The sequence below is a fragment of the Colletotrichum siamense genome, assembly GCF_013390195.1.
Source record: "Colletotrichum siamense strain Cg363 chromosome Unknown KSG_Cg363_contig03, whole genome shotgun sequence".
NCBI lineage: Eukaryota > Fungi > Ascomycota > Sordariomycetes > Glomerellales > Glomerellaceae > Colletotrichum > Colletotrichum siamense.
Window position 1 is genome coordinate 3,138,435 of NW_023501016.1, and position 23,541 is coordinate 3,161,975.

A 23,541-nucleotide genomic window follows, 5' to 3' on the forward strand; every position below is an offset into this window, starting at 1 on the left:
CGCCTCTAGGCCCTGTGAGCTGGAGTCGTGCAGACAGGCGGGCTGGCTGGTCGAGGTCCGATATGCACAGAGTGAGAGAACGCTGGAACCTTTGGACAGATCGACAGCTCCTCAGAGTGACCTGACTAAGACCGATCTTGCGACGGCGGGCCCAAATCAGGCCGTTTTCTTGATGACAGATGTGCTCCGTCGACGCACGCCGGAATCCGCGAACCGCAGGTGTTCTCGGCAGATGCACCAATGGGTGTGTTGGACCAACCTTTAGTCAATGCCAATTGGAATGGACCCGGACGTGGAGAAAGATTGGACGTCCAATGTTCAATATGGAGGCGTTCCTCGTATGTCGACGGAATCTCTCTTGGGGGAATGGCAGCACCGCGGATAGGTGGTATTGGGCGCGATGCAGGTGGTGACGCTGACGGCGGTCATAACAATGACGGCGACGGATGTGGTGGTGACGATTCAGCATCCGGACTATCATGAGTGCCGTCACTGTCGCAGCATCGAAAGTTGAAGTCGTGACCAGGGCTGACTTGTGAAGGAGGAAAGACCCTCGGCCGCCACCGCGTAAGCCTGCTTGGACCACATCATCCCGTTAAGCCAGGCCAGGCCGGGCCACAGTCGGCTGTCAGTCGCGTGCCCCAGCGTTCGGAGCCCAGCAGGAGCGACTTCCTGGCGAAACGAGAGGGGGGCTCTCAGCAGCGGACGGTGGGCGGTGCGTTGTGTGAGGTGGGTGTGAGAGCATCGAGCAACCGACGAGTCGCAGGTAAGGTAGGTACCTAAGGTAAGGTCGAGGACAATGTTGTGGGGTTGAGCTGACCCTAATTCACGAGATGTCATCGTCCACGGACGACGACCTGACGGACCAACTTGTGGACCGCAGGTGATGGGCGAAAGTACCCGTTCTGAGAGGAATTGAGCAGACTCGTCTTGGTCGTCAACGCAGATGTGATAACGTCTTTTGGGACGACGATTAATGTTGAAATGTTGAAAGACACCGGCGGTATCTGATCAGTTGGAGCTGGGCCATCTGGATCTGATAGCCTTCCCGCCAAAGTGGTAGGTGCGATTGAGTGCACTGGAGAATTTGCCAAGGAAAGAGTAGCCCCAAGGTTACTGTTTGACGCAAAGAGGGCATAAAGCGTTGGAGAAACGCGTCCATCTACTTTCCGGTACCTCGGGGGATGGAGCTTGCGGGTGCTTGCGGGACCGGTGCACACGCTCCTACCTGGTCCTTCCTCATTAAGCAGCATGCCAGACGAGGGCTCTAGTGCCTCCTCACAGCTGTTGGGCTGGGCGTTGTCATCAGCCGGACATGCTTCAGCAGTTGGGGACCGTCATGCCAGGAATTCCGAGAGCAACGAGCGAGAACTGTGCAGCATTCTTCGTATGGAGGTACGTAAGATGTCGGCTACCCCTGGGGCTGTGCTTGACGATGGGAGATTATGAGGTAGGCTTAAGTTATAAACCCATGCGTGCGTGCCATGCCGCAAACCTTTATTGAAGGGGAGTAATTGACCAGGGACTCGATCGACTCGCAAGATAAACAAGAAAACAAACCTAGTACAAGATGGAAATGACCACCATGGGGAAGAATAGACATAAGCCGGACATCGGACACCTTCATATGGCGCACTGGGCACGGACAGGTAAGGTGCCTTAGGTAAGGTACGAATACCTTAAGAGAGAGGTAGGACACAGCCCTACTACTAGGGGGTACTGGTTAATTGGGCCGGAGTTCCAGTTCCCTGCATCTGTTTGAATTCTTGTTTGGAGCGAGCGACATGAACGCGAAGGCATCATCGAGTCTGCCCCAGAGCAGAGACAATCTCCGCCTGTTTCTCCCCCTTCACCAGGCCCAGCTCGTGCTGTCTTCTATTTTGTCTCTGATCTGCGGTGCCGGGTTGGCTGTTCGGGCGGCACGAGGGCTGGGTACGCGTGGAATACATGCACGACGACGGTTTTGCATCCAGCCGAGCAAGTGAGAGACAGTCCCGAGGTGGCATCGACAACACACCACGACGCCGACGACAACGACGGAACAGGTACCTTAGGCACAACAGGGACGAGCAGGATGAGAGGAGGTGGTGTTCCGAACCGGAGCCCTTGGACGACCGAGACGTGGGACGGGAATTGGGATATCGTAGGTTTCCGAAGCCATAGCTCGGCGCATCCGCAGACTCTGAGCTGCCACTGACTGACTGCCAACCAATGATGGCGGGCTCGGATCTACGTTACATACCACGCATCCGTAATGCGTTGTTGTAATCGACCGTCAACTCCCACCATTAGTAGTTGGGTGGTTTGGGCCGAATGCTTCCTCGTTTTTTGACTGAGAATTTTTGTGCTCGTTGGTGGAAGAGAGTGGAATGAGAGCAAAATTGGCTTCCTTGAATGTACCTTCAAGTGTCTGAGAGCGCCAATTGGACTCGGCGGTGGTTTTGGGAGTTCCATTCGGCATCGTCCCACTGGGGCTTCCAAAACCCTGCAGGCTGCCAGTCAGCGGCGAGAGCCAGTGAGCTGCGGCCGCTGCAGCGCGGTAGCGCTCCACGAGCAAGGGTGCGCCGTGCTAGGGACCGTCACCCGTCATGGATGTTGAGATGCCGAAGTTACCTGGTACCTCAAAGGCGCTCAGCAGGTACCTAACATTTACGAGTTCGCTACTTCATTTGTGCATACCTACCGTGCCTACGGATGCCTACCTACCTACGAATACCTTACCTTGGGTAGGTACTGCTGGAAAACCCCCAAGAGCCAACCTAGGCGGTAGGAGGAGGAGGAGGAGGAGGAGGAGAAGAAGGAGAAGAAACTCAAGAGACACGCTGAGATATTGGCGGACATGATCTTGCATGCCTTCAAGGGCGGCACACCAGCCGGACGGACGCATAGTCCCCCACTGGATATGTCCTACTTACTCCTCGCTCTCAACTTCAATCTGTGTGAGGTGATGTGCCCTGGCTTTTGGCCTGTGGGTATGTGTGGGAGCGTGAGTGGTGTGTGTGTTGTGTGTTGTGGGTGAGGTGGTGGTCTCGTCGGGGGAAACTTAGTGGTCCTCGCCTGAGGGCCTGGTTGAACCGGGGGCACTGTCCAGGTCTGAGGGCGACAAGAGAAGTACTGCGCTACATGCTGCATCGCGCAATTTGAACGTCTCTCAGATGTACCGATGCGGTTGCCGCTACATTTGGTGTCCAAGATACCTGCTGATGGACTGGGACGGGGAACTCTGGGACACTGGACGGGGGGGCACCACTGCAGTGGGCTAAGGTAGAGAGGTGGATGGGCGGAGTGGAGCTCGTTGCTGGACTGGGACTGGGCGCTCTGCACACTGGGGCCCTTCGAGACTGGGACGGGGGGACAGAGGGATGGACTGGGAGTGGCCGGACCATGCCATGCCATGCCATGCCTTGCCTGGCCTGGCTGGACTGGGTCTGCCGTGTGGTCTTGACCACCTATGACCATCTCTCGCTGGCTGAATCTCCCGACTCCTCTTCTCAGTTCTTCCACACTCATCATCCTCAAAATCACCACCTACAAAACATTCCCTCTCTACAGGCCCCTTGTCGAGTCTGAGGAGAGAGAGAGAGCGAGAATAGAGAGCCTCGTGAAGCGTTACGCTCTTCTTTCCCCTCATCCCCTTTTCCTTTTTTCTTTTCCAAATCCCCTTGTTTTTCACTGAATACCCCCCCAGTTGTTGTTCGCGGTCCCTTCCTTTCGGCCTCTCGTCTTCGTCGTCCGCTAACCCTTCGCTCGCCCGGCCGCCAATCTGCACTCACAATATGAACAAACTGGCAAACATGCGTCACTGGTCCGAGAGGATGAGCCCCAACTTCGGAATGGGTCGTCCTAACATGCCCATCAACCCCATGGCCCCGAGAAGAGACTCAGCTCCCCAGCAGGCTGCTTCAATAAGCTCACCTCAGCCTCTCGATGCTCCGATGCCCATCATCCACTACTCCTTCAACGTTCCGTTCGCCTCCGACCTCGCCGGTCCCAACACCGAGGACATCCTCCATGCCACCGCCGACGCCGTCCTCCGATGGACCCATCCCGAAGACGCTCCCGATGACGTGGGTGTCCACGAGTTGCCCGTCCACACCCAGAACCTCGCGAACCTCCGCAAGGTCTGCAAGGACATCACCAGCGGCCCCTTCCAGATCGAGGCTCACGTCATTTCTACCTCGCCCAAGAACGCAAAGGGACAACAGGTCACCACCGTCTGCCTTTCGGGTACGCCGGAAATGGTCCACAAGAGCAGGGAGACGATCTTGAACGACAACCAAACTGTCCTGGTAGGTTTATTCGACGATGAGGAGCTGGGTCACAATGTGTGGATTAACGAATGCCAATCTAGCGTTGTACGACGGTCGATGTGGAGGGTCATCTTGTCTGTGATCTTACTGCCGGAGCTCTGAAACAGCAAGTTACCGACACTCTGGATTACATTTCCAAGTACTGCGGGGTCGACATTTTCCTCCTTGGCCCCAAGTTGACTCCTATGGTTGACGGCATGACGGGCGATGCTGAGATGCGCGTTGATCAGAGATGGAGAGTCGCCATTTACGGCGACATTCTCTCGGTCGAGCATGCGAAGGCCCGTGTCCTCATCCAAATTGACACTCTGGTATGCCTGCCCAATCATTGGCTGGCTTATGTCTCAGCTTGCTGACCGAAACCACAGCTCGGCCGAGTCGTCGATGCCACCAAGCTCGACCTGTCCATTCACCAGCTCGTTTGCGGCCGCCACAGGAAGAACATCAAGCTCATCGAGTCTTCCACCGGCACCGCCATCTACTTCCCGCCTCCTTTCTCTCAGATGTACCGTTACTGCCCTCCTGGCGCCAGCCGCAGAGACCCAACGGATATCTTCATCACGGGAGAAAGCCCGCAGGCCATTGAACTGGCTAAGCAGAAGCTCCATGAGACCGTTTCACGCATTAGGCTGTACATGAAGGATGTCACTATCGCGCCTGCCAAGATTGACAGCGTTCTCCTCACGCGCCTCGACAAGGTCCGCAAGATTCTCGAGGCAAACGGCACCTACATCTTGTTCCCGCCTCTTGCAAGCCAGCGCAACATGGTCCGAGTCCAAGGCAGCGAAGGACTGCATGTCGAGCGCACCGTACGCGAGATCATGGCTTTGGTAAGTCTGGATGGCCATGACTGCCCTTTCTCACACACGTTCTGACATGATAGCACAGGCTGGACAGTTCTACAGTGCAGCTTGGTGGATCCAGCAGCCTGACAGCCGGCAGCTCCCCAACCCCGCTGACGTCAGAACCATGCTCGGCGATGTTTGTGCGAACTCGGATGCCGATCTGTCTTTCGATAAGATGAACTTCTCCATCACTGGATCTGACGACTCTGTGAAGGCGGCCCTGATGGTCATGTCCGAGATTAAGTTTCTCGTGCAGTCTCAGTACCAAATTCGCGTCAAGATCGAGCTTGCCAATGAGCACAAGGAATTCGTCAGCGGCAAGAAGAACGGAAAGATCAATAAGATCATGGGCCAGAGCAGTGTCCAGATCATCTTCGACGGCTTCAATGAGTACAACTTCAACATTGATGTCATGGCCGCCAGCTACGACTCGATGAAGCAGGGTCTGACCCTTGTTGAGCAAGAGATGCCCGCTTCCATCTCTTTCCATGTCCCTGACCAGTACCACAAGCGCATCATTGGCATCGGAGGACAGCACATTCAGCGCATCATGAAGAAGCACTCTGTCTTTGTCAAGTTCTCGAATGCAATGGACCGAGGCGGCATGGGCCGCGAAGACGACGATGTCAAGGTCGACAACGTCATCTGCCGCACGCCTGCCAGGAACGCCCAGAATCTCGATGCCGTTAAGAACGAGATTCTGGAGATGGTCGACAGAGCCGTGAGTTTCCTCAGCGATGACTGTGCCGCCCGTCACTGACATGTCTACTAGGACTCGGAGTACACCTCTCAGATCGTGAACGTCGACCGTTTGTACCATCGCCAGCTCCTTGCACGTCTCAGTGACATTGATGAACTGGAGAGCAAGTACAACTGCAAGATCGTCTTCCCAAGCACCGAACAAGCCAGCGATGAGGTGACCGTGACTGGCCCGCAGTGGCAGGTCCCTCATTGCGTCGACGAGTTTTTGGTAAGCATTGGCAACAAACTTGCCCCTCACCAGCAGAACAAATACTGACAGTTCTTAGGGCATGGTGCCTGATAATCACGAGCTCGTTCTCACTCGCACCCCGGAGCTCATCAAGTTCCTTGAATCGCCGAGCTTTGCTCACGATCTTGTCCCCAAGTTGAAGACCCAGTACGAAGTCGAAGTGTCCGTTCACCAGGATGCCGACTCTGAGGATGGCCTCCCAGCCATCGCTTTGCGCTGGACGTTCACTCGCAACAACGCTGGGGGCCTCCGTGATGCCATTGACTTCTTGCTTGCACAGTTTGCCACTGCTGGTGTCGAGGTCACCATTCTCAAGGGATCGATTCCCCGTCCCAAGTCGGACTCTTTTGAGGACTCCCTCCAATACTTCGACTCGAAGCTTCTTCAGCATGCTCCTGCCACCATTGCCGCCGATTCTCCCACCAAGGCCGCTTTCGAGGGCGAGGTCGCTCGCGAGCGAAGCACCATTTTCGACCGCCTGCGTAAGCCCGGCAGCATGACCTCAATTTCGTCTTTCCTCGACCGCCGCAAGAACAGCTCCCACTCGACGAACGGCAATTTTTTCAAAGGATCCAGCAATGTTTCCAAGTCTTCTCTCATTTCGATCGAGTCTACCCGCAGCTTTAATGCGGATCGCAACCCCTGGAACGATAGCGGCGTCAATCTTCCAGACGACGACAACCCTTGGGCCCACAGGCCCCTCGGGAATGGTTCGGACAAACTGACCATTCCCCAACCTGGTGACGTTACGCCCCGTCACAGCACTCGTGCGTCCGGCGACAGCGGACGCCCTTCTACGTCTCATTCTACGAATTCTGGATACCCCGGTCCCATCGGACCTTTCCGTTAGATTCCCGTCTTAGAACCTCTACGTGCAAAATACCCCGGCTGGATATACCCTGGCGTACAATACCCGGAACGTCGCTTCTGATGCATCGGTCGGCCGAAGTTTCTGCTGTTTTGCGTTGCGTCGCCCTCGTGCTTTGCTCTTGTTCTGTTTTATCTGATTTCAGTCGAATTCCTTAGTGTTGTTTTTGGGTTTTGATGGTTCCTTGTCTCGGCACGATTTCACGTCCACTCTTTATACCCCCAACGTCGAGAGACTGAGGACAAAAAAGAAAAGATACCTTGTATGCGGTTTGGTTTTCGAATGCTTGATGCTTCATGATCTTCAGACGACGTCGTCAGCAGAGGCGATGACGGTCAAATGAAGATATCAAAAAGAGAAGGGTTCAGCGGGTCGTGCGGTTTCTTCCACTGCCCCAAATCGGCATCTTAGTCGCCAGGTTGCGTAGTCACTGGCTCCGTCAACGCGAAATGCGGCTTGACGATGCGCGAGTGGCCACGAATCGGACTACAGTGTTGCCTAGGTGGCAAGATGGAAAAAAAGTTCATGCTCTTTGTATGCTGGTCGGCCCGGCGAAGCCGCCAGGCGGAGAACGAAAAGATTGTCATGGCGGCGGACAAGACAGCGAAATATTGAGCGGCTGATTGATCTGCAGGCGGGAGTGATGAAGACGGAACCTGTACACATACCTCAGCGCACCTTTCAGGTTGGCCTTGACATGCAATGATACCCATGGTCGATCAATGACTCTCGTACGTGATATTGTGAAAAGTGACGTTGTGAAATATTAGTTCGGATGTGATTCTTGGGTTTGACAAGGTGTCAGGACCACCAAAACGTCGACAAGAGAACGCTACGAGGTTGAATGCTGCTCAGTCAACGCCATTATTGTCTGTGTCAACATGGATTCCCATTCGTCTCACACTAGCCAGCATGATCAACTAAAAACTGCAATTTTGGTTGTATATTCTACCCAAACAGGACAAATTTTAGATTCTATTCATGGTCGTGCTTGACATTTGAGTTGGGTATAATCCAGAATAGTGAGAACGGTGTTTCTTGACATTTCAGTCTCTCATGACGATATAGGCCCAACCGAGACCCTCTCCCGTGCCTCTTGCTGGGCTTTCTTCTGGCTGTGGCGTTCCACACGCCGTTTTTCCGTCAGTATATTGGCAAACCTGCCCCTCGCCCCATGCTTCATCTTAGTGATCATATCAGTTGCCTTGCCCTTGTCCACGTCATCAGCTGTCAACGGTTCTTGCTTCGTACGCAGCTTGTTGAGGAAGTCGAGTTGTCCCTGAGTCGGCGGCCCCTTTCTCCAGCGCTGATACCGGTGGATGAATACATGAGGAAACACTTCCGAGGCGTACTTGTCACTGCCGTGCACGGCGTCGGTGAACGTGACGGCCCTGAGGAGTTCTCTCGGAGCAGCAAATGGTGACTTGGAAATACCAGGCGGAAGGGCCCTGACCTCAACAGCCTGCCAAGCTGGCTGGTTTTTTCCAGCTTCGACATCCAGCTTCGAAATCCTGATGAAGCTGCCGTTGGGGGCACAGAGAACGTATTTGTCCAAGCCAACCTGTACCCAGGCATAATGGCTGATGGCCCGAATGTGCTTCTCCCCCGATGCATCCTCGATGAGATCGAACACAGAGTTGTAGTCGGTAAAAGTGACCGAGCCCGCGGACACGGATTGAGAGCTCGAGGACGCGTCGTAAGCTTGGTGCTGTCGAATCTTTTCTGCCTCTCTTCTCTCACTAGTCTTACGCATATCCGCCGTCGACGCCTGGTCAACAATCTCCCCCGGATCAAGGCCGAAGAGCGTCGGTGTTGTGACGATGCCAGTCTCAAGGCTGGAAACCATGTCAATGACATGGCAGTCCGTCTTTCCTTTGTGCAACCTCATGCCCCTGCCAATCATCTGTACGAGCAGATTTCGAGATCGCGTTGGTCGAGCGAGAATGACGCAGTCAATGTTTGGGATATCCGTCCCCTCGGTGAACACTCCGCAGTTTACAAGCACGGGAAACTCTCCCCCACGAAATGCTTCCAGGATGGCACTTCTTTCCACTTTTGGCGTATCACCAGTCACGAATCTTGCGTCGAATCCGTGTTTGCGGAACGTTTGCGTCAGTCCCGCGACGTGAGCCAGGTCGACACAGAACACGAGAGTCGACTTTCTTTCTGCTGCCTTTGCAAGCCAGCTTCGCACGGTGATTTCATTAATTTTCTCCGTGTTGACGGCCTTGGAGAGTTCTCCGGCTTGGAAGTCGCCGTTGGCACCGCTCCTGACTTTGGATATGTCGGCTGTCGATTCGACTGTAGTGAAGATAACGTCTGATAGCCATTTATCGCCGATCATGTCTACGTAGTCCTTGTGGTAGACGATCTCGTCAATAGCAGCGCCGAGTTTCAGGCCGTCGAACCGTGAAAAGGTGGCCGACACGCCCACGAGGGAGGGAGAGTCGGCCTGCTTGGTGTCAAGGCCGAAATGACGGAGTACGCGCATGTATCCGGGAGCGACGATGTGATGAGCCTCGTCAACGAGGACCAGCTTGAATCTCTCGGGGTCGAACTTATCCAGTCGTTCTCCGGATGTGATGCTCTGGAGGCTAGCAACAGTAATGTCTGCAGTGCCCGTGGCATGCAGAGACCCCATCTCAATATCGACTGACTTGTCTGGGTACGCATTGGTGCAGTGCCTCGCAGCTTGCTCTACGAGCTCTCTCCTATGGGCGAGGATGAGAGTCTGCGTGGCGCGGTCTTGCCTTGGCTGTATCCTTTCTATCAATTGAGTAAAGATGACCTGCCGAGTATTAGTCTTGTTCTACATGCGTTGTCAGAAAATAGCCTGAGCTCACAGTCTTGCCGCTGCCAGTGGCCAGCGAAATGCCCAGCCTTTTATGTCCATTTTGCAGGGACTGTAAAACCGACTGGATGCATTCCTCTTGGTAGCTTCTCAGCTGGATCTTAGTGCTTAAGAACCGTTGAGTGTGAAGAGGCAGGTTCTTGGGGATGAACCGTCCCGCTTGACCCAGGATTCTACCTGTTGTTTGTGTCCTCAGTATCTTCCCAAAGAAAGATGACAACATTTTTGGTCGAATCCCATGTTGATGGCGAGCTAGAGGATTAGAATCACCGTCGATGCAGTCCGGGAACCTAGGAGAATTGACCAGGATTGGAGAGATCTTCCAATCAGAGACTGAGAACAAGACCCATAAATTTAGCTGGCGGCACGGGTACCTACCTACCTACCTACCTAAGGTAGGTGGCTACAGTGTACCTACCACCCACAACGCATCCACACAGGCAATCGGGTGTGAGCCTGCTAGCGGCACAAATACTGGGGATACTTTTGTCTGAGCGACTCCCTACAAGGAAATCTTCATTCTCAAGAGACCTTCGTCTCATGAGAACCTCACATCACATGCATCCGTAGGGCAACCGCGACACCTTTATTCTTCAATTTCTCTCACAAGCCTGAGGTGTCATTTCATAATTGATCTGACATCGAGATATAGTTGTCATCACAACATGTACCTTCCATATCGCCCGAGCAAGATCGTCGACTTCAGGGCGTTGAACGAAGATGAGCATGGATCCGGACGCCGATTTTTCACCAGACGAGGCAGGTACTGGACCACACGAGGATATCCCTCTTGAATCAACAGAGGTGGATCTTCTTGGAGCAGAAGTGCTTCGAGGCTCGTCCGACGACGACGTGGCTTCTGTCAATCGTGGCCGCTCATCCCAAAAACGACGGGCATCTGGCACGGCAGTCGAACCGATTCTCAAGCGCCACAAAGGACTCTTCAACAACGCTTATCTCGATCTTCTGAATGCAGACATTGCAGATGCCGTGAACCAAATCGAAGGCGGCACGGAAGAGGAGCTGCCACCTTCCCAGATCGGCATGACATTTTGGACTCCTTTCGAGAAGAAGCTGTTCTTTGAGGCGCTCGCCAGGCTCGGAAAAGACGACCTCCGAGGGATTGCGCAGAGGATACGAACGAAGAGCGAGATCGAGGTTCGCCAATATATCGCCTTGCTCCAGGACGCGGTGGAGAGGAGAGAGCGAGAACAGGATCACCGCCTGGAATACCTTGCGGAACTGGCAGACTACCCGGCAGCTGTCGAAATCAGTCAACCATGCTGTCACGCCCTTGACGAGGCAGCTGATGCTTTGTCATTTAGGCAAGAAAGGCACGAAGAGCTCGCCGAACAGAAGAAATGGGGCGAGTGCTGGAACATTACTCCAGAGCTTGCGAGGCGCATTGAGGGGGGCCGCGGACTGAAGAAAGACCCGGATCTCGCAAATCACCATGGCCTTGAGTTCACGGAACTTCTTCGCGTCAAGGAATTCCTTCGGCTTCCGGAGGAGATCTTCATGAACGCTCCCCACGCCGAAAACAATTGGCAGTTCGTTAGTGAAGAGCCGCCAAGTATCAGAGCTACCGCACTACAGGATTTCCATTCACTTCTCGTGTCAATCACCAAAAAGATTGTTCTGACCACGCTCTTCATGGCGGAGTCTCGGATCAGGGCGAAGAGGAAGGTGGATCCCACCGTGAGGGATCTTGTCCGGCGGAAGGATGTTGATGCGGCGGTGGCCTCGCTGGGCATGAAGCCGAACAGCAATGAGTTCTGGGTTCTTTGCGCGCGTAGGCTACGCCTGGAAGTCGTGAACGATGATGTTGATGTTCAGGATGAAGGTGATGTTACGGAATCACTCGACGAAGAGGAGCAGCCAATGTCCTACGATGAGGTGGAACAGACTCTGCGCCAGGAGTCAGGAGCCTCTGACCCGTCAGATGCGGGTAGCAGGTCTGTGACGCCAGGATTCAAGCTTGAAACTGGCGAGTCTTCCGAGTCCTCTGAGCCCGATGACTCGCCGTCTGAGAACTCGGACAGCGAGTCGTCTGTCATGATGAACGATGCTGAGTTTGAAGTCAACGAAGAAGCCAAAGAGGTACTCAAGTACTCCGCGTATGATTTCCCAGAAACGCACCGCACAAGAGAGGCCCTGAAGCACAGGATCAGAAACGAGCGGGGACAGGAGGCTTACGCCGAGGCCAAGGATGCGAAAGCATCTTACGAGGCCGAGGCAGAGATGTGGAGGCTTTTGCAACGGCAACCCCCGGAACCGCTGGTGAAGCCGACTCTAGCTGAGCGCGGTCGGAGGGGCATGAAGGACGTGGAAGATATTTACGACGTTGGTCGACAATGGAGGGAGAGATTAACGTTTCACAGCGAGTGGGAAATGCTGGGGGCGGCCAACTTGCTAGCGAAGCAGTCTTGACGTCTTCTGAAATCTGGGCTATGAATGATTGCTCTTCCTGTTCTTGATACCCATAGACTTGGTCTTTCTAATGTAATTTTCTGGTCAAACCACACCGTCCAATGCCTACCGGGCTCTAATGCCAATAATGATGCATACTGATAGCACCGTGCTCGTCCACCGTATGTTGTCGCGCCCTGCGACGGGTATCATAGTCCATACGCCATTCCAACCAACGACTTCATACGATTGGTGACTGTGAACCTGTTCACCGCCCCCGCGACCTTCCTCTGCCCCGTCCCCTGCCTCTTCCACGACCACGAGCAGCTCCTCGGGTCCTTGATACTGGTGCACCGCTCTCTTCAGCGCTCTCTTCCTCATCTTCTTCCTCGTCGGAGCCACTTCCGCTGTCGCTGCCTTCTTCCTCGTCCTCTTCTTCCTCTTCTCCCACCTCATTATCTTCATCCTCTTGCTCCTCCTCGTCTTCCTCGTCCTCCTCCTCGTTCTCGTCGTTCTCCTCGTCGTCTTCGGAGGAGGAGGAGGAGGAAGAGGAAGACTTAGTAGACTGAGCCTTTGAGTTCTTGCCAGCTTTCTCCACCTTTTCAGCTTTTTCGACTTTTTCTGCCTTCTCAGATTTCTCAGCCTTTTCCGCTTTCTCTGCCGCCTTGGCCTTGCCAGCAGCCCGCTTCTGGCTTCTGGCTACCCTGGCAGACTTTGGCGGTGGCGATGCGACGTCCGTACCGCCATCCTCCGTGTCCTCAACGGTGCTGGCGCGAGTCTTGGTGACAGTGGAAGCGCGCTTTCTTCTCCTGCTGGCCCCAGCATTGCTACCGCCAGGGGATGGCGGCGGTGGCGTAAGCTCCAACGCTCCGGGAGATGTAGGGGCTTCGCTTGGGTCTGCCAGGAGGCGCTCCAATTGCATATCGTAGAACTCGCCAGGGGGTAGAGTAAATTCTTTGAACCGTTTATCGTAGTTTTCGTCATCTTGGGCATCGAAGTAATCCTCGCGCTGGTCAATAGTCGGAAGATCGTACAAGGTGCGAAGTTTCTGCCAGATATGGGGGATGCGCGTGTGTGGACAGTCTTCTGGACCGATACCGTGATTCCGAAGGTGCTCGCTGATAGCAATCATTCTGAAATGTTTGTGCATGCCTGCAAAGAAGTGTGTTAGCTTTAGTTCGTCACTGTAAACATAGAGGTCCTCAAGCAGACTGACCCGCCGGCTTCCATCTGATGACGCCCTTGAAAAGTGATGACAACTGGTCGTCAGTCCAATGATTATTTGGCCATTCGTCTGCGGAGGGCTTGACAATCGGCGCAGCAGCTGTTGGGGTGTCGGCCGTCGGGGTGTCGACATCCATGGCATCGTCGTCGCGAGCTGGCGTCGGCGTCGCGACAGCTGAGACGCTGCTTCGCGCCTTCTTCTTGGGCGGCATCGTAGCTGCGTTGAGAGAGTTTGTGGTAGACCAAAGTGCGTATGTTCGGGGCGCTGAATGCAGCCGTCAAATTGCGCTCCCAGGTTATAAGCCGTAATGTCGTGATTGTGGAATTGTTGAAGGTTGCAAAGGTAGAGAGAAAGGTCCAAAAGTGTAGTTGGAGCTTCGGTCGTTGGTCGAGCTTAGTCCCATTTGTTATCTTATTTTCTGAGCCGCCAGGAGCCGATTTGCGGGGGGTAGCCACCAAATGCAGGGGACATCTTTAGTGCTTTTGTACCTGTAAAGTATGACGCGACTGGCGCGTCGCGGGGCTAGGCTATGCACTCCTTGCCCAGGCTTCATTGCGGTGTGCGAGAAGGGTGCGACGACACTTACGACCTGACCTTGCGATGTCACTGTTGGCAGCCTGCACTCAAGATCTGTTTACATCAATGCTACGCCACAAGCCTTCTTCAACGATCTCATGATCATGTTCGCGCAGGACGAAACTGCCGACGTCTTTGCGATCCCAGATTTCTGGGAACCACCACAGTGGGAACTTCCCAAGGACGACAATGGTTTCTTTGCGCTTGAACTAAATGGTGGGTTTTATCAGAAGCAGTCCTTGAGTCTTTCTGACCAATACGTTCTGTAGAAACGCAAGCTTCACCACTATGGAAGCTACCCGAAGACCAGCCGAACCAGCTCTTTGCACTTCCTACGATAGATCCTGACGCGGAACGAGCCGACTCGAGCGCCGCCGATGCGCCGGAGGAAGAGCAGGAGGAACCCCTGCTTGAGAATGGCTTTGATCTTCGCGACCTATGGATGGCGCTCGACAAGCCAACGCTACGGCCGCCAGAGTACAAAACATGGAATCATTTCGAGGCACCCAATTCGTCGTGGACGAAGCCCTTATTCATAACGGAAGCTGGCCCTGGAGCTACTGACTCTCTGATGGGTTTTGACCAAGACCCATTGAGACTCGAGAGTTCTGATTTCAGTGTGGTGGAAGCGAGACCTTACTGTAACGCGCTGTTGTCTCTGGCTCTTGGCAGAGAATCGGTCTTCTTCTCTTGGGAAGAGGAGACGACTACGTTCAAGCCGGCTCTCCCGAAGATCAGGATCTCGGGCTACTCTGGAAAGACTATCCAGGAGGTTCAGAAAGCATGCTTAAGATGTGGGAACACCTATCGGCGACTACGACAATTTGTCGAAACAACGTACAAGAAACATCCAACACCATGCCGGGTAGCTTTGGCAAGCTCTGTGGACAAGGCGCTTTTGGTCATTCAGAGCAGCATTGCCTTGCACCACCAGTCACCGAGGTCGATTCTTCAGGTCCAGTCACTCATTGGCCAAACGTACACCATCCTAAAGCAGTTCGATTCTCTAGTGGCCAAAATACGACGTGGTCATCTAGATGAGGACGTATTTGTCATTGTATACCAACAAGCACAATCGGCAGAGTATGCCGAGATACACCTGAGAGATATGATGCGCGAGGTCTTGCGGCGGGTCTCGCGACCTTGGATCGAGTTGGTCGAGGAGTGGATTGGCACTCGACGTGAAGTCGGCGTTCCTTTAGGCAAGCATGAAGTCGGCAGGCAGAAAGGCTTTATCAAGGTCGAGTCCGAGACTTACATTGATGACTTCGGAGACGAGGTTGACGAGGTCGATTACCGTTTGGACACTGAACGGATACCCAGCTTCATGCCTGATGACATAGTCAAATCACTGTTCGAGGTCGGACGAAACCTTCGGTTCATCAGAACTACCCACCCGAGTCATCCCTTGGCACAGTCAAGAACCGTCTCGTCAAGTCGACCACCTACGCTTGAGTGGCTCTTCGACTGGGACGCTATAGTTCTTTTAGAGAGTAAGGTTCATTCGTACGAGCATGAGCTGCGGAATGCTATTCAGCAATATAGCCCAGAAACGCTCACTAACCTCGAGATACCAAGATGGCCGATGGGCGGTGCAGCGGGGTACCAGCTACAGTTCTTTGGTCTCGACGAAATCCAATTGCAGGATCGACTGGAGGCATCTATACAGGACTTTGCACAGCCCATGGGCGACTCGACTGCGGAGGATCCGTTGGGAATCATCATCAGAGAGCGCCTGGCTGATGTCAGGACAGAGGTTGGAAACGCCGGTACCGACTTCACCCCTCATTGGTCTCTGCTTCCAGTTCTTTCATTCGGCTCCATCATCTCGGTCCAATCAAAGGTCGTCGGCAGAGAGAGCTTGAAGTTACTGTTCACATCCCATGACCTCAGACAGCACCTGAGCTTGCAAAAGGAATTCCAGCTCCTTGGAAACGGATTCTTCTGCAGCCGCCTCTCTCACGCACTATTTGATCCAGACCTCGAGACGGCCGAGAGACAGGCCGGCGTCGCTCATCAAGGTGGAGTAATGGGTCTAAGGCTTAGTGGTAGAGACACATGGCCTCCTGCCAGTTCAGAGCTGCGCCTAGCGCTGATGGGCGTCTTGACTGAGAGTTACGAAGGCCCTGTGAAAGGGGGCTCATCTCAATCACGAGATGGCGAAGCCCATGAACTTCCCGGCGATCTCAGCTTTGGTGTGCGAAGCCTTTCCAACGAGGAGATCGATAAATGCATGGATCCGGATGGACTGGAGGCACTTGACTTTCTTCGGCTATCTTACAAGCCTCCCCAGGCATTGGGATCCATCATCACGCCAATCATACTGGTGCAGTATGATCGGATCTTCAAACTGCTGTTGCGCGTCTTGCGGATGCAGTACACAGTCAACCGGCTCTTCCGGGATGTCACAGCCAGAGAGTCTGGATGGCACGACGTTGAGGATGTTTCGGTCCGTTTTTGCTACGAGGCTCGTCACTTTGTGGCGGGCATCAGCAGCTACATCTTCGACATTGGAATTGAGATGCCATGGCGGGCGTTTGGAAGTCTCCTGGACAAAGTAGAGGCAGACTTGAAAAGCGACGAGGTGACAACACTGTCAGGATCGGCCATCAGTCCCGATCGCCTGCGCGAGCAACACTCTCAGGTTCTTGATCGGATTATGCTGGCACTGCTCCTGAGGAAGAGACAGCAGCCCATTCTCAAGCTGCTCGATGACATATTCAGAGTCATACTCAAGTTTGCCAAATTCGCCAGACTCCGGGCCGACGGGCGAAGCTCTCGTAGCCAGGGCGATGCGACGGCCAAGAGCCTGTACAAGACCTTCAGACGAAACGTTGAGGTTTTCCTGACGGTCTGCAAAGGACTCAGCGAGAAGGGAGACTACGGCGGCAAGAAGGATGTTGCTGGCGACAAGGAAGGTTCGGAAAGAATCGATGCGTTGGACAACAACCCTATCGCTCAACTGGTGCTGAAACTCGACATGTTCAGTTATTATTCGAAGGCATGATGGACAAGGGTTGGCGAGTCGGTTGATGCAGAGATGCCCTGGTGCTAAACAAATAAAAAAAAATCTGTGGTGCACTAATGGCGTCTGCAACATAGAAAATACGGGTTTTCGCAAGACAAAAATTGCCGAAGTGCTGGAAATCTGGTCGACTTCATGAATGACTTCGGATGATAGAAGCTTAAAGTTAGGTAGGCAGGCCTTGTCCGGGCTATGTTTCTACCCAAGGAGGTAGGTAGATAAGTAAACTTACGTGCCCCGCCATATTTTGCCAGCGATGCCCTGGCGTCAGTGCCCCGCATCGCGTGTCCCACTATTGAGGTCCGCGTTTGTTGACCACTTTCCATCATTGGACGAAACACGCACCTGAACAAAACAAACGCAGCCGCTCTTGCGACCGATACTTTGCAACGGCTATACTTTGTATCGCACGCAGACAACATGTCTCGCCCAGGCCCCTCAGCACGCAACTTGACTCTGACGGAAGAGCTGGAAAAGCTCGAGCAGTCTATTACTCTGACGCTGCAAGGTAATCTGGTTTCATTGAAGAACTGTTGGTCTATCAAACAGTGTGACATAGCGACTGACCGAATGTGCTTCAGAGATCGACTCCAACTTCAGCAAAGCTCACCGGATCGTGACCACCAGCATTTTACCCATCGTTGAGCAATATGGCGAGAACTCTAGAAATGTTTGGGAGGCTTCCAAGGTGCATCCAATTCTTCTTTGGTTCAAGGCGGAACTAACCTGAGCATATAGTTCTGGAAGCAATTCTTCGAGGCCTCGGCCAACGTGTCGCTTTCTGGCTACGAAGAGCTCGCGAATGATGAGGACGAGACCGCGGCCAACGAGGAATCCACCGTTCAAGACGAGACGTCGGTCAACTACACCCCACGACGCGAGGACGGCGCCGAAGACGAGTCGACAGCATCAGCCGCCGAGTCTACATTTCAAGCCGAGGAGTCCATGATCGGCGGCGATGATGACCTGACGGGTAGTACCCCGCGTCTTCCCAAGACCAAGACTATTCAGACTCAATTTTCCAGCCTCGAGTCTCCCTACGAGGCGCTCAAGCGGGAACTCAAGGGCGAGCCGCCGGCACCGCATGAAGAGGACGATGAGGACGAAGACCTTGGCATCGGCGAAGACTCGACGATTCTCTTTGCACAGCACACTGCCCGTTTGCCAGACATGTCGATGACGCCTCGAACATCGCTCGCCCCAGCCGGTCAACAGTCTGCGCAGCCTCACAAGGACCCTCTGATGCACCGCATGCTCGACAAGACATTCCGTATACAGGCCACACCGCACAAGGGCCCTACCTATCGCGTCTCTCCGCTGAAGCGAGAAGCGAAGCCCAAAGAGGAGGAAGATGTACCCACGTGGAAACGCCAGGACTCGCCCATGTCGTCGCCAGTTATGGCTGTTCCGACGCTACGAAGCGAGGCTTTCATGTCACCCACCAAGTCCAGGCGTCTCGCTGCAGCCACAGCAGCTGCAGGTCCCCGCACCCCCGGTGTCAGCGTCCAGACGCCTGTTACGGGCCGGAAGACCAAGGACGTCTTCGCCAGCAAGCCTATTTTCCGGAGTGCCTACGATGACGACACCACCACGACAGATATGGGTGCTGCTGGTCTAGCAAAGGACAAGTACGAGATCAACTGGGAGAGCGACAGCGACGAGGAACAGGGGCTATATGGGGGCATGAGTCCGCCGAAGACGATCCAGTTTGCGCTGCCACAATCGAAGTTGCTTCAGACGCCAGGTAAGTCGCACATTTGAAGAATCGTGCGAACGCTGTTTGCTAACGGAATCTTAGCTCGGGAAGCCAGCAAGCGCATTGTGGACGATATTCTGATGACGGCAGGTGCCGAACCGGAGAGCCCGGAATATAGTCCTACGATGGTCAAGATGAACGAAGACATTCTCGATGAGAGCTTTTGAGCTGATTGCTTGACATGGAAGAATAAAGACTGGCCATCAAACGTCCAATATTTGTATTGATAAGATACCCAAGACTTGCGCCTTCAATTTGGTCAACTTTTCTCGTCGAAATTGCCATAAGGAACAAACCCGGCCGACAAAAAAAAATGCCCCCTGTGGGAGTCATACCACCAGTATTAGCGCCGACCCGTATATCGCCCCCGTCTAATACGAAAGAAACCCCAAAACTCCTAGAAAGATTCCCAGCCCAAATAATCAAAACAGTTCAGCGGGGCTGTAGCAGCATCCCGCGGGTCGTTACTACCGCTCCTTGAAGCCACTGTACTGCTTTTCGCCCATCGCTTCTTTGCTCTACAGGTCGTTGCGAATGGAAGAGGACCAGTATTCTGACTGCGAAGAGAGAAATCATGTCAGAAACTCATGGCTTGGAAAAGAAGACAAAAAGACGCGAACCAGAGCACGAGGAAACCATTCGAGGTACATCTCGTGTCGCATGGTACGTGTGTCTCCGAGGACCAGTTTTAAAGTGAAAGGCGTACTTGGTTCTGGAGGACCTGGCCGCTGGCGTCACCAGCGGCGCGCTGGCGAGCAATCAGGGAAGAAGACTTTTTTGAGGATGAGGCCTTGTTATCATGAGAACGGTGCAGCTTGTCCTTCAGAAGAGTGACGGAGCTGCCGAAGCTGGAGATTGAGGCGGCGTCGGAGTCCTTGCGATGTTGTTGGCCGTAAATGGACTGTGTCTGAGAGCCCTGGGCGGCGGAGCCTTGCTGAATGGCGGAGAGGACGGCGTAGCTGTGTTGCTTGTCGCCGGTGATGGAGCTGGAGAAGCTGGAGTGCATGCCGGACATGATTGCGGTGTTGGTGATCTTCTGGGTGGGTGGGTTGGCTATGGATGGAAAACGTGTCGGGCTTGAGAAGGGAGAATGGTATGAGGAAGCTGTTGTTGGTTGCTTGTGTAGTTGATCTGTCTGAGTGATGATGATCCAAAAACCTCAGGCTTCCAGAGAAAGACGAGCTCTACTTATACGACAACGACACTCTTCTCGAACAAACATCTTACAAAGCGCTGTAACCCCCAAACAGCTGTCAGTCAGAAACAAGTCGAACCAGGATTCAGAGGTTGACTCGGAATGGCCTACAAGGCAGCCTGGTACCCATCCAAGCTTATTCGTAGACAACGGCAGTCGTCACCCGTCAAACGTCAACGCAACCAGCCATCACTGCCGTCGTCGACACCCCCGTAAGCCCGGGTGAAAGTGGATCGGGGCCACTCGTCGTCGCCCGAGTCGATCTTACCGCCGGGGCGGGTGTGGAAGGTAAGCTGAGCTAGACCGTAGGCGTTGCTGGGCAGGGGTGGAGGGTAGAAATGGAGGAACATCTGCCCGAAAAGACTCACAATCGCAATTTCAGCATGCAGAAACAAACGTGACTCACTACGCATGGCATGCGCCTCATGCGGCGCACTCACTCATGACTGCCTCGTGGATGGGTGCCAATTCGAGGCCAAACGTTGACTTGACGCACGCGTCGGGATTGGCTACAGACAGGCAGAGAGATGCGATGTGACGGGAACGCGGAACAGCAGCTGTTGGGGTGCAGAAGCGGTAAGCAGCCATGGGCATTTGGGATTTGGATTATACTGGTAGATGACAGTCATCTTACCAAAACAAAATGGAGCCCTCGAAGCTGTGTGGCTTACTTTACCTCGCCTTACTCTACTTTGAACCTGCGAAGTGCGCGTGACTGACTGGCGAACAGCCTAGGAGCCTGACAGGTGTCGCGAGAAAGCTGGGAAATATTTCCCGTTTGTGAGAATCGACATTGCCCAGGGAATTCATTCTTAGGCTGCAGCGGGCAATCAGGGCAGGCAGACGCTGCATCGCCAGGCTGTGAAAGCTTGTCCTGTTGGTTCACGTTGGCGCAGAGAGGTTCGGAAACCTGGCCGGAGAACGACCCACTTGCAATACCGCTTTCACTGCAGATTGTGTCGCAAAACCTTTCCTCATCAGTTAAGACTTTGCCAGCCCTGTTCCGCAGCGCCGCGATACAGCCCCCCTCCGCTCATGTCCATCCGGGCTGACTCATAGGCGGCTTGTGTTCCTAGATACCTAATGGTGCAGTCGCTTTTGGGGGCACCAGTCGCCGGTTGTCATTCGCTTCGTAGGCCTTGTGGGGCTAGATGACGCAGACTTCAGTGTTCGCTTATCGGTTCGGTGCCGACTCGCTTCGCTCCGGACACCTTCTGGGACCCAACGCTAACCGGACGGGAGACTGCGGAAGTTGAGGCAGTGAAATCTACCCCATGGATATCCAGGGTCCCTCTACAAGACTCACATCTATCTGTCAACCCCCCTGCCTTGGGCAAGAAAAAATATCGCAACAAATCATACGAATCACGAGCGCATGTGTTCCAGTGAATAACATCAACTTCAGCTCCGACTCAAGCCGGCTCTCGCCGTCGACTGACCGCTGCCTCGAGAATTGCTCGGGGTATCATCTCTCTGTTGCGCACGCGAATATTCGGAATTGCCGCAGATAATGGTCAGCTCGGCAAAACAAGCTTGACTTCATGGTTGTGGTCATTAGATCGCAGTCGTTCGCGACTACGTAACTGCGCGCGACACTGCCTGCTGTCATCATCCTTGGCGGGGCCGCGTGGCTGGCCTGTCGCGGCAGCTGCACATATCGCCGCGCAACTCATCCACTGCCTTTAACTACCTTAACTTAGCCCGCTTTGATTGAAAATTCCTCCTCTAGGCGCGGTTTTTCTTGAAGCGTTGGAGTCACAAAGAGCTCAACGTTGACATGGATCCTGCCGCGTTGCATGACATGAGAGTATACAACCCAGCCTTATCTGCTCAGCATGTGCCAATGACTCTGCGTTGTGACTGGCGCAGAATTTGGTTGTGGCTATTCACTTTTCTCGTCGCTGTTTCGACGCAGCCTCAACTAATGTAGATGTGTTGTATCCGACTGATCCAGGTTGGATCCCCGATGTCCGAAGACCCTCATTTTCCTGGCTCATATGGAGTGGCCCGATGTGGTTGAGTTCAGCTGCCTCACACGGGATGAGATGAACGGTTGGCGTCGCTCCCGCGAGACAAGACGAAAACCATCAAGGTAATGTCGACTTGGGAACGTTGAACAATATCATACAATGATGATGTAGTTGTGAGGTATCTGCCATCTTGTCCGTGTCCCGCAGCAATGGAAGGGGTGGTCTGTGTCAGTCAGACGACAGCAGCGCAGAGGGCCTACGCCGAATGCCTCCACAAACCTTATTTAGAGCCTCAAGATGGGAAAGGCGTCATCGAGCTCCCAAGACGGTCTAGAGCAGACTGCTGAGGCCACAGACGCCAACCAGGCATTACCCCGCCAAAGTGACCAGCAGAGAGCTGCTTATTAAGATCGTATTCGTATTTCTTGCACAAGAAGCTAGGTGGAGCTCTTGAAGATCAGCGCGGTTGATTGGCCGGGTCAGATGCCACAGGTCAGGGGTAGCTGCTGCAGATTGGTCAATGAGAAAGCTCCAAGCACCATGGCGCAACGGGGGTTGGTTGCATTGCACAATGCATACATATGTACGCAGAAGAGCATAACCGGCCTCGGCTCCAACCAAGAGAATGATTATTCGTACATCGCTGAGAGGGTATTCCAACTCCACCGGGGGAATTATGTCTATGAAACAGCGTTGCCCGGATGTGCTGCCCGCCGAGTGAGTGCATTGGTTTGGTTTTTTCACTGGCAGGTCACCGACAGAACGCCACAATCTGAGCAGGTGGGAAAGTACCGCCATGTACGCGATACTTTACAGTCGAAGCGCCTTTTAGCTTGCCTCCTAGCTGCTGGGTTAGGGAACACAGGGTGACACTGACAGTTGACAGTGGAAGCCAAGCGGCGGCACATCGAGAATTCGAACCATCCGAATTGAAGGTAGTGCCCCGCGATTGATGATTCTGTTGGACGCAGCCCGCCTTGACTTGGTAGTGGAACTCTGGCCAGAAGTTGCGCGGATGCGAGTCCTCGGGCTCGTTCGATATTGCGTGTTGTCGACAAATCGCATCCATCGGAATACGTGGGAGGGAAAAGTACGGATACCTCAGACTTGGAGGAAATATTGATCCTTGAAGCGCTGGATCACAGGCCATGAAAGGAGAACCCCACGCCTCGCGCCATTCGGAGTCGGGATGTTCGCGCTCATTGACGGCGGCCGATTTGGATGCGCACCCAATGAGACCAAACAGAAAGTCATTCAGCCAGGATAGACACACAAGGCGCAGTGCGACGGGCGAGGAATGGCGTTGGACTGGAGACTGAATGGGCAGGTTCTTGCGTGTCGGAGACGAGTTGGCCCCGAACGCCCTGGCACATGGTCGTCCAATGGTCCCAGGAGATTTGCGCGACACTAGTTGGACCCAACAGATTCGGAGACTAAACCGTTTTGGTGCGATCCGTACAAAAGCCGTTCAGTTTCGATTGAGACAGCTGCGGAAAGCAAATTGGGTTCTGCAGGCGATA

The 23,541-nt window shown here is 54.0% G+C and overlaps 7 protein-coding genes across 7 annotated transcripts; 4 read left to right on the forward strand and 3 right to left on the reverse strand.

Moving 5' to 3' along the window:
* Nucleotides 1-3,794: 3,794 nt before the first annotated feature.
* Nucleotides 3,795-6,996, forward strand: CGCS363_v004835 (KH domain-containing protein; the record flags this gene model as incomplete). Its single annotated transcript, XM_036636684.1, has 6 exons — nucleotides 3,795-4,289; nucleotides 4,352-4,621; nucleotides 4,679-5,140; nucleotides 5,199-5,876; nucleotides 5,928-6,125; nucleotides 6,184-6,996. 6 exons carry the CDS (start codon nucleotides 3,795-3,797, stop codon nucleotides 6,994-6,996), a joined length of 2,916 nt encoding a protein of 971 aa, XP_036497614.1.
* Nucleotides 6,997-8,068: 1,072 nt separating this feature from the next.
* irc3 (putative mitochondrial ATP-dependent helicase irc3) lies at nucleotides 8,069-10,088 on the reverse strand (the record flags this gene model as incomplete). Its single annotated transcript, XM_036636685.1, has 2 exons — nucleotides 8,069-9,802; nucleotides 9,858-10,088. 2 exons carry the CDS (start codon nucleotides 10,086-10,088, stop codon nucleotides 8,069-8,071), a joined length of 1,965 nt encoding a protein of 654 aa, XP_036497613.1.
* A 497-nt stretch (nucleotides 10,089-10,585) lies between these two features.
* Nucleotides 10,586-12,295, forward strand: rrn5 (RNA polymerase I-specific transcription initiation factor rrn5; the record flags this gene model as incomplete). The annotated part of the gene is made up of 1 exon (XM_036636686.1): nucleotides 10,586-12,295. The coding sequence occupies one exon, from the start codon at nucleotides 10,586-10,588 to the stop codon at nucleotides 12,293-12,295; it is 1,710 nt and encodes a 569-aa protein (XP_036497612.1).
* Nucleotides 12,296-12,542: 247 nt separating this feature from the next.
* Nucleotides 12,543-13,710, reverse strand: EAF7 (Chromatin modification-related protein EAF7; the record flags this gene model as incomplete). Its single annotated transcript, XM_036636687.1, has 2 exons — nucleotides 12,543-13,426; nucleotides 13,491-13,710. The coding sequence occupies 2 exons, from the start codon at nucleotides 13,708-13,710 to the stop codon at nucleotides 12,543-12,545; spliced, it is 1,104 nt and encodes a 367-aa protein (XP_036497607.1).
* Nucleotides 13,711-14,179: 469 nt separating this feature from the next.
* On the forward strand, nucleotides 14,180-17,082 carry CGCS363_v004839 (uncharacterized protein; the record flags this gene model as incomplete). The annotated part of the gene is made up of 2 exons (XM_036636688.1): nucleotides 14,180-14,291; nucleotides 14,345-17,082. The coding sequence occupies 2 exons, from the start codon at nucleotides 14,180-14,182 to the stop codon at nucleotides 17,080-17,082; spliced, it is 2,850 nt and encodes a 949-aa protein (XP_036497606.1).
* A 438-nt stretch (nucleotides 17,083-17,520) lies between these two features.
* On the forward strand, nucleotides 17,521-19,023 carry ask1 (DASH complex subunit ask1; the record flags this gene model as incomplete). Its single annotated transcript, XM_036636689.1, has 4 exons — nucleotides 17,521-17,608; nucleotides 17,682-17,788; nucleotides 17,839-18,844; nucleotides 18,899-19,023. 4 exons carry the CDS (start codon nucleotides 17,521-17,523, stop codon nucleotides 19,021-19,023), a joined length of 1,326 nt encoding a protein of 441 aa, XP_036498549.1.
* A 521-nt stretch (nucleotides 19,024-19,544) lies between these two features.
* CGCS363_v004841 (uncharacterized protein) lies at nucleotides 19,545-19,871 on the reverse strand (the record flags this gene model as incomplete). The annotated part of the gene is made up of 1 exon (XM_036636690.1): nucleotides 19,545-19,871. One exon carries the CDS (start codon nucleotides 19,869-19,871, stop codon nucleotides 19,545-19,547), a length of 327 nt encoding a protein of 108 aa, XP_036498550.1.
* Nucleotides 19,872-23,541: the final 3,670 nt, after the last annotated feature.